Consider the following 14080-nt stretch of genomic DNA (forward strand, 5'->3'; position numbering starts at 1 on the left):
TTTTAAATATATTAAACTTAAAAGGTTAATATTTTACAACATATTGAATCCAAAAGCAATGTTTTTTTCCTCCAATTTAAAAGTATTTTGTTCTGTAATAGTTATTTTTAAAGTCTAAGCCATAAAGCTGCTTTAATTTACTTTTTTATTCTCTGCCAAATACAAATCCGTGGAAATGATGGTGACTCAAATCTGTTTTTTTCTCCATATTTTTATTTAGCTCCACAAGGACAGAGTAAACAGCAAAATGAGAAACCTCAAACCACATTAAATAGATTTGATCCCTTATGTTCTCATATCTTTATTCCATAGAGCATTTATCTCAGAAGTAGATTAAAACCTATGATAGTATAGTGTTATTTTAACTGACATAATGTTCTCCCACATTACATGCAAACCTTTTTATTATTACCTAAGTTTGTTCATGTTATTTTTTATCTTAATACAGACACCGAAGAAAACAAAAGCTTCAATAGACAATGGACCCTGTTGAAGTGCCTGTATGAAGGGTTAAAGTAAATAAGAATGACTAACATCAAAAGAAAAACACGTTAAGCAGTAAAATAAAAGCTATGAATTAACTTATATTGGAGAAGCTCCCCTTTGACATGTCTTCTTGTATTTGATAAGGTTTTCAGCCACTCCTCTGTAATTAAATCACAACCAGATATTTCTGCCAAACAATCCTCAGATTATCACAAATATTTGACTGTACACCATAAAATGTTGAGTTAAACAAGGCAGCTCTGTGCAGTATTCCCAATGTAATTAGAGTTTGTAAAACAAGTACTTCCAAAAAAATATTTATATTCCAGACTCAAGTTTGCCATAATATGATCAAGCAGTACAAACACCACATCCATAAAGAATAACATAAACACGTTATTCTGAATATTAATTATTCAAGAAATAGTTTCCAGCATACAATTTTCTTTTTCTCGTCTTTTTTAAACTTTAATGCCCCACACGCCCGCTTCAACAATTTGAAAAAATGTTTTTTTTTTTTTTTGAAATGAAATGAAATTTTATTCGAACATGATACAAATATAAAAATAAAATAGTGCACAGTAACAAGAAGTGCATAAGAAAGAAGAGAAAATACAGATTTTTTTGTTTCAGTTAACATATCATGCTCAAAATGGGGTAGGAAGAAGTGAGAACTTATAAACTCCTACCCCTCCTTTGAAAAAATGTGAACTGTTAATATCAGTTACAATTTTTCTCAATGAAGTCGTCTCCAAAGTCAACCATTTTCCTCAGGGCACTCAAGACCAGGAAGTCGACATCGTCTTTCAGGTCGATTTCGTCGCTGTAGTTCTTCACAGGGAAGATGCAGTTCATGGGGATTCCCACTGCTGCACTGAAGTCTTTCATCTGAATGTTAAAAACAAACAGTTTCTGCTACAGTCTTTAATTCAATGTGTTATATTTCTAAACAGATGGTCTAAAAATCACCTTTTTGTGCAAGTGTTTGCTTCTGTACACATTCTTCAGGTCTTTCTCTATTTCCCCACAGGCAGCATCAATGTGGGTCATCATGGCCATCTGAGGGATTCCTGCACAGACAGAAACAGATGCTGAGGGAGTCATGGAAACGATATCCATGGAGATATCCATGGAGACAGCCACCCATTAAGGGTCAACATGCCAAACTAGTAAGTGAAAATAATCAAAACCAAAATAGGCCTTTTAAAGTATTTCTGCATTTATAGAATATTATTGAAAGTTAATTTATCTGAGTAATTCAAAGCAGAAATGAGCTGGAGTGACACATCCTAATCAGTATTGACTTTGATGGAACTCACTTTGGATTTTCCTCTTGTCGTTTGTCTAAATAATATGATTCTCTATAAACTCACCCAGTTCACTGGCTGTTTCTCTGACCTTCTTCATCTTCTGCAGAACTGAAGAATTAATCTGTGGAGCGTTGGCTGACATCACACAGACCAGGACATGAACCTTGTCATCAAGTGAGGGGCTGGGGTTGTAGCCATAATCCTCTTTAGTCAGTGGGGCTATTGGGTTAAACTGCAAAAATAGAGAAACAGTAAGATGAGACCTGAACTTTTAAAATCAAAACAAAATCAAAAAATGTTACATATCCTAATGTTCAAGCAGCAGGGGAACATGATAAAAATGCATCAGAAGGTCTCCTTTGTCAGCCATGTTTGTCAAAACAAACACACTGGATTCTTTGTGTCCTCACTCAGTCGGTGTATTATTTTCCAAACATTGCAAGTTACAAGTTATCCATGCCTCCTTTGAAACTAGACAAATCCCTGCTGGTAAAGCTTAGAGCCCAAATGGTCAAAGAACTGCAGAGGTCCAAACAGCTATTAGCATCTAATGCTAGGATAGCTTTGCTAATTTTAAAAACCTAATTTCAGAGCAGCTTAAAGGTGTCTTAACACCTTATAGTCCGGTAGACTCGGTTGATTGGAAACCAAGATTGGTTTGTTTGCTACATTTTCAGTTGGGTCATATAAACCAGACTCTTTGAGAAACCTGCTCACCCCCTCACCTTGGTGCTGCACCAAGAGCCCCTGAAGGAAACGACACAAAAACCTCTGAAGAAGATACTGAGCACAATTCCTGCTGGAAACTAGACATCCATTGGTTTTGACTGTATTTACCCAGAATGCTCTGTGTTCTGGGTACCTGCTAGTTTTATGTAAGTTATCATGGAATTAGGTAAAGAGGATTTGGATGCAGATCATGTAACTGTGGTGCAGGAGCAACAGTGTCCATTTATTATCATTTTACAGTAAACGTTGACCAGCTTTCATGTTTGTCACCTGAAAGTGCCTTCATGGAGATCCAGCTTTAAGAATAATTGATCTGATCATCTGTAATTTGTTGAAATGTTTGTTGCTGTTAACAGCTTGAAATAAAACCCTGCTGTTCCAGTTGTTCTGACCAGAACCCTAACTGATCCCAGCAGTGGGAACTTGTCCTTTCACCTTGTGTCCATCCTTCACGTGTCCCTTCATAGCCAGCGTGATGTCGCTAGCATGAATCCCACTGTTGTTCCCGTCTTCCAGACCCATGACGTCGTTGAAAACCAGAGGAAAAAATGTCTTTGAAGTTCCTCGTCCTACACTGATTTTATGAGTTTCATACTGAAACACAGAGAAAAAAACAAAACATATAACGCAACTCCTGCTGGAAACGGGAAACGGTAAAGAACAAATCTGCATCAGGGGTAAGTGTTTGATCCCAGAAATCTAAAACCCATATTCATTATTCACATAGCAGTGGTCAACATTCATAGTAAACAGCTGATGAATCCCTAAATTCAGTAAAGTACTATTTATAAATGAATTAAATCAATCTAGAAGACATTTTGGCTAAATAATTGACGTCATATTACTCCTGTCGTGGAGAGAAACATCTTAGCTCATTACTTTTATGGTGAAGCTTCTGTCGGAGGTGGTTGAACTGGTCAAAGCAGGAATGGACATTCGGCCTCGGAGGACGTTACTGACAGAGTTGATGAAACTGGATTTTCCAGCTCCAACATGTCCAAACATGAGGACTCGAAGATGTTTGATGCCTTCAACTGCAGGTTTGTATTCCTTCACATACTGAAGTTCCTTCTGCTTCTCTCTGAGAACATAAAGTGGATATAATGGTTGATTCAGAAAACTGCATTTACTCATTGGTATCATTATATAGAGGGATTATGTTTGCCATGAGCAGTTTTATTCAGAAATGCACCTGGTCATATTACACTTCCTTATGTTTTTTTGGCTATTAAAAATAACTTATTTTCATATGCTCATCCTGAACTTTGATGCTAATCTCACTGACAGGCTCTCTCTACTCTGATAACCTCTGATCACTTTTATGGCATCTAAAACTGGCTCAGGATCAAGATATGTACAATTATACATCACTTTTATTAGTTACTGCTTAACTATCATTAAATTATTGTCTATATTTGCTTGCTTGAATTGTCATTACATAGAACATGTTTTTGTCCAGATTCAACTTCTTGATCTGATCCAGTGTCTTCCTTCATTTTGTGTTTTTTCATTGTGCCTTTGGTAAAACCTTCAATCACAAACCTGCAGAATCTTCCACACTGAGCAATAATCTCTCTCCCTGACTGATAAGCAGTAATTTATCTCTCCCAGTACTTTCTGTTTCCTGTAATGTCTTTGTTTTAGATTTTAGCAGAATGAGACAAACCAGCCAGCAGCAAACAGATTAATATTTATCAGTTTAAAAAGTCTCACAGTAAACTAAACTCACCCCCAGCGTAGTTCCCTCCATGGTTTGTCCAGCACTGCATGAAAACATTAATTATAATTTTTCATAAACAATTGAAAACCTTTCAGAGACCTAATTTAATTACTTACATGGAGAAGCAGCCATTATTGTTCCTCTGCAAAGACAAACAGTAGTCATGTTCAGCCTTTCATTTAACTGCTCCTAAAGCATTTGGTTCAATCACAGATATGAAGTTTGTACTTACCAAGATGATTTGGACAGCGTAGCTCTGCAAAATGTTTTACTCAGAAAAGATAGATACAGAAGACAGTGAAAGTGAACGATAAATACATTTGCTGTTTTTGCTCCTCAAAACATCCCACTGTCAGTTCTGTGGTGCAAAATGAAACCAGAATCATCCTTCCCTCCACATAAGTAACCGCTCCCCTCTGAGGTTTATCACGTGACGTCTGGAAACTCCTCCTACCGACTGCAACCCTTTCTTTTTCTTTCTTTCCTTCTTCACTTCTTATCTTGTTTCTTTTTTATTTCCTTCTCCCTTTTATCCTCCTCTCTTTTTTCGTTCTTTTATTCATTCATTCATTGAACCGATTGTAGGAATTAGTTCACCATGCTGGTTTAAATCATCTTTGTCTTATAGTTTTCACTTTGTTTATATCAGTAATATATCTTCCTCACAAACCAGATTTACTCATGAGGCTCCACAGGGTTTAGTGGTTGGGACCAAATTTCTTACGTAGACGCCCACAATAAATTTTAATATTGTTGAAAAATTAAGTCACTCAGTTACATACTAACACACAGAAACTGATGTTTTCAATCCTCTATTTCTGTTGCCACTTATTTTGTGCTTGCAACTAATAAAAATCAAAAATTGAAGATGGAAATATTACATTGATCTGTGGTATTAATTTTCCTTTGCTTAACTATTTTTATTATATTTCTTAAATTTAATAAATAAATAATATTTAAGAAAATGTATCTCTTAAAAAATAAATTTAAGAAATATAAAATGTGTGATATTTTATGCTTGTTACTATCTGCGCTGCAGATAGTAACAATTGATTACTGAAGGATTTTTTTTCTCCTATTATCTTAAATATCACCAGTAGGCGACTCACAAAAAAGAAGGATCAGTAGATAGAGCCACTTTATAATACTTTCTGCTCGAAGTATGTATTAAAATAACAGTTTGACAAATTAATTCATAAATGTATTTAAATAAATATTTGAAAAGAGACATCCTAAACAAATAATCAAAACATGTTTATTATCTACTAAAGGAAACAACATGGATCCAGCTTTGATTGAGAAACTAGTTTTCCATTATTTTTTTCATTTATTTTCCCTTTATGATCATTTGGGACATTGATAATAAGAACCAATTTAACAAAGTGAGTTTCGAGAGCCTTTGAGCTGACTCATCAAAAATCTGCGGATATCCCTTTAAAAGTGAATGAGAGCAGTTTTCACAGATTAAGCCAGTAATCAGTTTAGACACACCAAACCTGCAAAACTGAAAGTGAAAGTAAAAACTGTTCTTTAGCAGAAGCTGCGGGGTTTAGTGTAAGTCACATGATCAAGTCTTGGGAGGGGTTTCTACCGAGACTTATTTAGTCTCAGTGACGCTGCAGATCAGCAAAACGCGGAAATACTGGATCAGAACACCATGAGCTCTCCAGGTATTATTCTCTTGCTTAGATTCATCTATGTCGGTAGTTAAAATCTCTGTGGGGAGATCAGCATATGCTGTCAGATCGTCATACGCTTAACACGAACTGACGGGTATATCTATCAGACAAGTATACACTGTCATTACCATGTGATTTTATTTAATCATCAGCATAGAATCATGACGTAGATCGTCATACTCTTTGCTATTAAGCGGTATGACATCCAGACTTAGCGCTAAAGTAGGTTAATGAGTTTTACACGGGTTAGTTGACTGCAGCTGCAGCCAGACCTGCTTTAAATACACTTTGAAACCACGACAATGCATGCATATCTATCTAGCTATCATTGAAAACAATTTAATGACTTATTTCCATCATAACTTGTCGCGTATGCTGAACTGAGCTCCTGACTGTCGGACTTCTTAACGCGCATACTGCATGTATTCTATTCTGACAGTATGATGATCTGATACAACACCTGGTTTTCTTCAGTTAAATTGTCCAGAAAACAATCAGTACAGTATAATTCTTGCAACCTGTGCTTAAGAAAAGACAAAACTCGGAATTACACAATCTATGAAATCACAATTTACTTACTTTTTTAAAAAAAATAACTTTTGAAGTAATTAACGCGTCGCTTAACGCAGTAAATCCCGTTTGCTCTGACGAAGTGGTGAAAGAATGAGACATGAGCAAAATGAGGCTAAGTTTGATTGCTTTGCATGAAAAGGTTTTGAAGTGAGGCAAAAAAGAAAACGTGAAAAGACGGTTTAAAGAAATAAAATACTTTATCAGCAAAGGCGAGTTTAGATATGTTTAGATATTTTTTTTCACCACAAAATTTTATCTTAGTGCTTCTAAAAAAACTGTAATATATTTTATGAGATAGTCCAACCTGACTATCTCTAACTATTTTATATGAGATGGTCATAAAATACTATCTCAAGATTAACCAAATATACAAATCTTGTTGCGTATTTGGCAAATTAACAAAGTTTGCCAAATATAATTTTAGGATTTGGATTAACAAACAGATTCAACAGAACAAAAATAATTTTTATGATCTACCTGTATATTGGGGAAAATATGTTGCAGTTTGTTTATAAAAAGTATTGCTTTTTAGCCTTCACACAAATATCATACCCCTGAGTTAAAGCCTCCTCTGTTTTAATGTCGATGCTGTGTAGAGATGGCTGCAGAGGCGACTGAGGACAACAATATGGAGGTCAACGGCTCTGGAGGAGAAAACGAAGATAAAGCAGGAAATCAGACTGAACTGGCCAATCTGGGGGGCATGGGAAATGCTTCTCCTGGTGAGCCTCTGATCAGACCAGTGTCTTTATTTTAGATTTTTTTTTTACTCTTCCATTTCCTAGGTTTAGAGGTGTTGTTATTTAAATATTTTCAATATTTCTTCACAGTGTGTGACTCTGTTATAGTGAATGCAATAAAATAGTGTATCTCTTAACTCAGCTCCACTCTGATTTTATTTGGTAAAATAATAAAGGTTTTAGCTTTGCTGTCGGTTGCAAAATCCAGCAAAACCAGGAGGAGAAAGAAAACCAGAGGGAGAACCATTTAGTAGAGCAAAAGAAAAGGAATGAGGATGAACAAATGCAGAAATATTTCTGTCTAGTACCATCAAATAAGCAGTCTCTGAAAGATCTGAGAATAACATGATATAAATGCAGAATAGTTCTGTGACGACTTTACTGAGGAATTAGCAAGTACTGAGTGGTGACAAATTTACATACTTCTCATAAACCTGACAATTCTACTTAAAGTGCTGCCTTTATTGTTTTTATCTGATATTCTACACCGAATTTAGGTTTTTGTTTAACTAAGACATAATCATCAAATTTACAAAACATAAAGTCAACTTTATAAACAGTTTATGATTATCACTTTTTAAATTCTATTTAAGAGTTTTATATTTTTAAACTTTATATTTATTCTATTTTTTGTTATCTACCTGTATATTAGGAAAATGTGTTGCAGGTTGTTTGCTATTGGTAGTCATTTTTTAGCCAACAGATACAAATAACCCTGAGTTAAAATCTTCTATGTTTCAATGTCGATTCATAGAGACAATTTCAGAGGCAACTGGGGAGAACAACATGGAGGTCAGCAGGTCATCAAAAGAAAACAAAGTTAAAGCAGAAAAACAGCCTGAAGTGTCTAGTCTGGGGGCCACTCCTTCCCAGATCAACGAAGCTAAAAACACACCTCCTGGTGAGCCTCTGATCAGACCAGTGTGTTTCCCCTAGAATATTTTTTACTCTTCCATTTCCCTGGTTCAGAGCTGTTGTTATTTGCAAGGAGAGAGTCAGAAATCTGGTAAGGAGAAAACTCCAGCAACACTTTCAGTGCTTGATCTGATAAGTCTTGTCCTTATCAGATCAAACAAAATACTATCCGTTGAAAAAACTCTTGGGGTGTTCATCTTTGGAAAGATCCATGAACCATAATAGATTAAAATGTACACCAAAATTTACAATTAAAATTAAAATTTACTATTTAAAATTTACACCAATGTCACAATTAAATGAATCTGAAGTCTGTTCTGTTTACCTGAACATCCAATCATCTGTCTTCATAGATAACCACACTCCTGTGGATAAATCTGAACCAGAAAAAAAAAAGACAAAGAAAAGCACAAGGGTAAGGCTACTTGTGACATATTTATTAGAGAGTTGAAGGCAAGTTTTCTGTGATGTGCAAAAATGATCCAAGTTTTGAAAAGATTCTGTTTGTAAAATGTTGAAGTCTGTGAGGTGAAATAATTAAAATGTCAATAGAATAAAATTAATAAACAATTTTTTTATCTTTAGTTTTTAACACTAATGGTCTCTCTTGATTTCTAGGCTGAGAAATTGATGAAATGTCCAAAGTGTCAAGCAGCGATTGCTCCATCTGTCACATTCTGTAAGCATAAAAATGACCAGTATGAATTCAATATTGGTCTACACCTGGACAGTGGAGACAACCACACTCCCTTTCTCAAGGACAAGTTAACCTCTTCAAGACAAGTGAGGTCACACCTCAGGCTTTATAAATCTTTAAATGGTGTTATAAGAAAGGAATTGTTCCTTCTTTTTTTAAATTATTTTTTATTATTTATTTTGAACTTAAGTATTTCAGCTCTTCAAAGCGTTAGGTCAAGAAAATATAAGTTAAAAAGATATTCAACTATTTGTTTAATTTACTAAAGTACAAAATGATAAGATAATTAATTGCCCCTGAACATTAACTGGTAGTGTTGCCCCTGACAGGAACAACTGCTATCAAACGTTTTTGTTTTTTAAACTGGCAACAATTGTTTTAAATATTTGTTGAAGAATTTTGTCAGTAATTGTTTTGATTCAACTAAATGGTTTAATCATGAATGTCCTACAAAACCAAAAGGTTCTGCAGGATTTTCAGGTAGAGAGAGCAGAATTTATGGTTACAATAATTACAGAAAGTCCTCCATGTTCTAAACAATCAAAGCAGTTCAATCACACTGACTATTGGTATTACAATAATAAGTGAATATAACTTTACAGTGAAAACTTTCTCTCGTCTCCTCAGCCTGAAGTTGCCAACAGACAATGTCCTAACTGTGAATACAGTTTTCCTGTAAACCACAGCTGGACTAATAGGATGGGTGGATTCGACATTGAGTTCTCCATTGATATTCCTAAGGTAAGCTAAAATGACCAGTCAGCTTTCTTTACTCAGAATTTTCTCTGTGCAGAGCAGTTGGTTTTAAACATCGGGGTTTATAGCTCTATGCACATAGAGCTGAACTCAAAGTTTTTACAATTCTATCTACTGTAGCCTATGCAGAGCTCCTGTCTGTGTATTTCAATTAGTTTTTCTCCAGTTAAGGGGCTTCAGGTCTAAACCAGTGTTGAATTGTTGACAATAAGTTATCACCAGACTTTTCTGTCAACAAGATGAAATTTACAAATCTAAATATTTTGATAAGAACTTGTATGAAGAAGATAATTGACATATATTAGGAGATGACATTCAGTCAGGCCTAATTAGAAGGATATGATACATTTTTAAAATATCAGATAAAAAAATCCTCTTCTCTAAAACCTGCTTAGAACTTAATAATTACAGTTCTGGTTGCCTTTACTGTGTCAGGCCATATTTGCTCAGCATAGGGGAGTAATAGAAAATCATATACATTTATTCTTACATGTTTTTTCTGGATGTTTCTTCTATGTGTAGGAGAAAAAGCTGGAAGGAGAAACTGTGGGTTCGTTGTTTGCCTTTGATAAATTTTTAAATCCAAATTCTAGCTACATAAAAGCTAAATCATTGTCTATGTAACAGCTAAATTGGAACTTTCTGCTCTCTCTGCAGAAAAATCTGCAAAGATGGACGACTTGGGTAAGTCAACACAGTTTTATTTTAGTAACTGTTGCAAATATAAATTAACTCACAAACTCTGTGTGAAAATATCTATGTTTAGGAGAAGGGATGGAGCAAGATGACATGAATAACATTTCTTCACAAAAGTTACCAGGTGTGTTAAACTCAAAGAAATCTGAAGTAAAAAAAAAGAAATATTAATTCCACAGGTAAACTGTTTGTTACAGTTGCTCTAACACATAATAGAATTTTAAATACAATCCACAGCGCCAGTGTGCAACACAGTTAGGGTCACGGCTTAATAAATCTTAAGAAGCTCGTAAAAAACACCAAAAGGCACCAGGAAAATACTACACACAGTGAAGACTGTATGAATCTGTTCATACCTGAGGATTCCAGATAGTTTGGTGCTGAAGAAAGCTCAGCATATGAGGATGCTACAGTCCTCAATGTACCAGGTGTTTTGGCTCAAGACAATTTACTGCATGTCTTCTGCCTCAATAACACAAGAGACACAAATACACTGTAAAAATGTGCACAATTATTAGTGTAAAGTTATTTTCCTACATAGATGATTATGAATATAATGATGCCACACAATTACCTGTGTGATATTTGCCTGGTGACGGTTGTGGCCTGGTGAGTGGAGTAATTATAGATTCTGATTGTTATTCTGTGTGGTGTAGATTTATTCCAGTTCTGTGATTTGAGTCATGATAAGTTTGTGTTGAATGGAGACAACATGCATGTTATGATTGGATCTCACATGATGTTTAGTTTCAGTTTCAGCTGCAGCTCTGACAGAAACTTTCTTTTCTTCTTTCAAACACCAGGAAGTAACACTGATAAACCTTTTTGGAGTCGTATGTATGAGAGTTTTTCTAATCGAGCAGGTCTGTGGAAATAACTGTATTAACACAAAATATATAATCTTGGTAGAATATGCTCTTTAATTAAAAAATTGTAACCATTTTTAAATGAATATTATTTAAATTGTACATTCATAATGAGATTATTTATCCTTTTTTATTTTACTGTTAATTACTGCTAATGACTGAACTTGTCTGAAATTTACTTTAGAGAGAATCATAAACTGTGCTGAGGTTCTGCCAAGAATTTTATCATAATAATTATTGTGTGTCACTGTATTTGTTTGATTTTATTCCTGCTACTTTTAATTAGAAAGTAGAAAATCCAGTTCAAGGAAACCTGAGCAGTCAAATCAAACCAGTGAGTTCATCTTCCATTTTTACATGTTTTGTAAAGTGTAAAAGTTCTGCAGACATTAATGACAACTATTATGCAACTTTTTCAGCAAACAGTGAAGGATCGTCTCTTTTCAGCCGTTTGCCAGCCATTTTATTACCTCCAACCCCAGTGGTGAAGGTCCACTACACTCCTACCAGTGATACGTTTGGTGCTGATGCTGCCATAATGAACCAGTTGAAGAACAACTTAACCTTGGTAAAAACAACCCGGGGGAACTGCAGCGTCATCGTCGTCTTCTGTCCAGTCAACCGCAGTTTTGAATCAGAAATAAGGTCTGCCATGGAAAAGGAAGCAGGTAATGAAAACATTTACCACTTTACATTCAGTTTACAACTTCCAGCATCTGATTCCAGCTGAATATTTAATTTGTCACATTATTTGTTGCACTTAAATGATAATTAAAATGGGCCTGCTGTGTCTTCTGCCTCCCCATAGTTATAAAACTAAACCAAAACAAACCTCCCTTCCTAGTTTTTCACCACTGTGTTATTCTTGCCTATAAGATGTAATGCTACAGCTTCTTGCACAACATCTGGTTACAATAAACAAATCAGGGCTTCATCTTTGTTCACTAATTACAACTGACATTTAAACACTTTGAAGATTTTTTATGCTAATTTATGAAGATTTAATAAAATCCTTTTGATTAAAACAGGCAAACACTCACACTAAACATGAGTGTTTTCCAGAAATCATGCAAAACCTGGTCAAGAATAAGAGTTGTATTGCTGTTCGGCCAAAAAAATAAATTTATTACTCAGAAGGGCATAAATAAGTTTCAGTATCTTAATTTTTAATACAATTTTAGGAAAAACAGAACACCTTTTATCCTATTTGATGCTCCTTTTGAATTATTTCCATATGCTTTGAGATATATCTGTTTCATTTCATATTAGAACTAACCTTCTAGATCAGAAGAGCATAAAGTTTATTTAAACCAGGATAATGAATTGATCAATCAATCAATCAAATTTTATTTGTAAAGCACATTTCAGCAGCAAGGCATTTCAAAGTGCTTTACATAATTAAAATAAAAACAGCATGTGACATTGAATAGACAATGAGAAAGAGAGAGATTTTAAGAAAAAGAAACTGTGAGAAAGAGAAACATGATTTTTATGATGTTGATTTTATCTACGATTTTAGTTGCACTGTGTATAGCACTTTGAGATTTTTTCTAATGAAAAGTGCGGTACAAATTAAATTTATTATTATTATTAAATAAAAAGAAATTAAAGTGAAGATAAAGAGATTCAATAAAAAATTTAATAAAATAAGAAATAAAAACATTATCCACATGAGGACTTGCCCTTATGGTGTCTCCTCCAAAATAAGAGGCTCTACAAGCCTTTCCTTCTGTAGGACTTTAGTCAAACCACCATTTGACAACGACTCAAACCTTTAAAACTTCTTTAGTCAAATTGATGGATTTTTAATTGTGTAGAAGAATAAACTAATTCTTGGTAATTTAGTAAACTTAAATTACCAAACAAAGTGAAAATTGAAGGTCCTCTTTGACTTGTAACAACAGAATTTTTACAGAGTTTGATCCATTTCTTGGTTCAGTCTGGTGTTGGAGGCCAGGATTTAATTTGTTCTAATTCAAATTTCCGGATTTAAACTGAGAGAGAAGTTTATTTTCTTTTGATGAACTTAATTCTTCATGATAACTACTTTATATATATTTTTTTGTTTTCCAGTCTCATCATCTGGTAAACCAGTCATTCTGGTTCTGATGCATCACACCAGAGACCCGGACTATTCCACTGCAGGATGCGACTGCTTAGAAATGCTGAAAAATGTGTTTTATGTCCATGTTTTTTACCATGAGACTGAAAAAGGATTGCTGAGATGTAATCAAAATGACACGGCAATCAAGGCTATTGAAAGAAAACTGCAAACCTACAAGCAATAGATAAAGTTTGCTTTTTGTGGCTATATCCGTCTTGTTTTAATTATTTTATTTCCTCAATAAAATAATTTCAGCAGGGATCACAACAGCATGTTATCCCTGATGGAATAAAAGATGAAAAACTTGGAATTACTGAGTTTCTGACTGCAAACAGATAATTTTTCTTCCAGCTGTTTTCAATTCTGTTTTTTCTGAATATGTTTATCACTGACAATGTATTTTACAGCAAACTACAAGCTTTTTGATTTCACGTAAGTTTTAGGGCTGAAACTAATCGGTAAAAATAAAAGAAAACAATAAGATAAACAGATGTACAGGATTTTTTCTGTTCTGGGTTTGTTCAACAGTGAACTTCATGCTGTAAGACTGCAGTCAGTTTTTTCCTCAACATCATACTGAGAAACTTTGAATGTTATGCAGATTTGAGAAATAGAAAAGGTGGAAATAAATGTATTTCTATCAGATTAAGAGGATGAGATCTGTTTGTATGAATTTTCATTGCAGATGTTGTTACTGGAACATATCACCAATAAGTGTCATGTTTAATGTTCATTGGTTTGATTTCTACACCTTCACTGTGAGACAAAAACATCACTGAATAAAACAGAAGAATCTGCTGTTTCATTTA

The 14080-nt window shown here is 34.4% G+C and overlaps 2 protein-coding genes across 4 annotated transcripts; one reads left to right on the forward strand and one right to left on the reverse strand.

Moving 5' to 3' along the window:
• Positions 1-193: 193 nt before the first annotated feature.
• Positions 194-4609, reverse strand: LOC106911603 (interferon-induced protein 44-like). The gene is made up of 8 exons (XM_014978410.2): positions 4478-4609; positions 4362-4387; positions 4255-4288; positions 3405-3606; positions 2961-3119; positions 1860-2028; positions 1456-1556; positions 194-1374 (listed from the first exon to the last, which is right to left on the reverse strand). The coding sequence occupies exons 2-8, from the start codon at positions 4375-4377 to the stop codon at positions 1207-1209; spliced, it is 849 nt and encodes a 282-aa protein (XP_014833896.2). The 5' UTR covers positions 4378-4387; positions 4478-4609; the 3' UTR covers positions 194-1206.
• A 1147-nt stretch (positions 4610-5756) lies between these two features.
• Positions 5757-14080, forward strand: LOC106931133 (uncharacterized). 3 transcript variants are annotated; one of them, XM_088002408.1, is made up of 13 exons: positions 5757-5915; positions 7094-7219; positions 7992-8138; positions 8506-8567; positions 8771-8935; positions 9477-9590; positions 10128-10155; positions 10233-10289; positions 10372-10425; positions 11105-11164; positions 11454-11501; positions 11587-11835; positions 13241-14080. In XM_088002408.1, the coding sequence occupies exons 1-13, from the start codon at positions 5903-5905 to the stop codon at positions 13453-13455; spliced, it is 1338 nt and encodes a 445-aa protein (XP_087858534.1). In that variant the 5' UTR covers positions 5757-5902; the 3' UTR covers positions 13456-14080. The 3 variants fall into 3 exon arrangements, with proteins under 3 accessions (XP_087858534.1, XP_087858538.1, XP_087858540.1); XM_088002412.1 differs by having other exon boundaries at positions 10263-10289; XM_088002414.1 differs by lacking the exon at positions 7992-8138.

This window comes from Poecilia mexicana, unplaced genomic scaffold (genome assembly GCF_051168715.1).
Source record: "Poecilia mexicana isolate PSO_F unplaced genomic scaffold, ASM5116871v1 scaffold_2, whole genome shotgun sequence".
NCBI lineage: Eukaryota > Metazoa > Chordata > Actinopteri > Cyprinodontiformes > Poeciliidae > Poecilia > Poecilia mexicana.

Excerpts from the sequence above, each read along its gene's own strand:
- LOC106931133 (XM_088002408.1), top strand. Across the intron at positions 7,220-7,991 it reads CATGGGAAATGCTTCTCCTG|AGACAATTTCAGAGGCAACT; the intron begins GTGAGCCTCTGA and ends GTCGATTCATAG. Across the intron at positions 10,156-10,232 it reads GCTGGAAGGAGAAACTGTGG|CTAAATTGGAACTTTCTGCT; the intron begins GTTCGTTGTTTG and ends TCTATGTAACAG.
- LOC106911603 (XM_014978410.2), bottom strand. Across the intron at positions 3,120-3,404 it reads ACAGAAGCTTCACCATAAAA|TATGAAACTCATAAAATCAG; the intron begins GTAATGAGCTAA and ends TCTGTGTTTCAG. Across the intron at positions 2,029-2,960 it reads ACGTGAAGGATGGACACAAG|TTTAACCCAATAGCCCCACT; the intron begins GTGAAAGGACAA and ends CTATTTTTGCAG.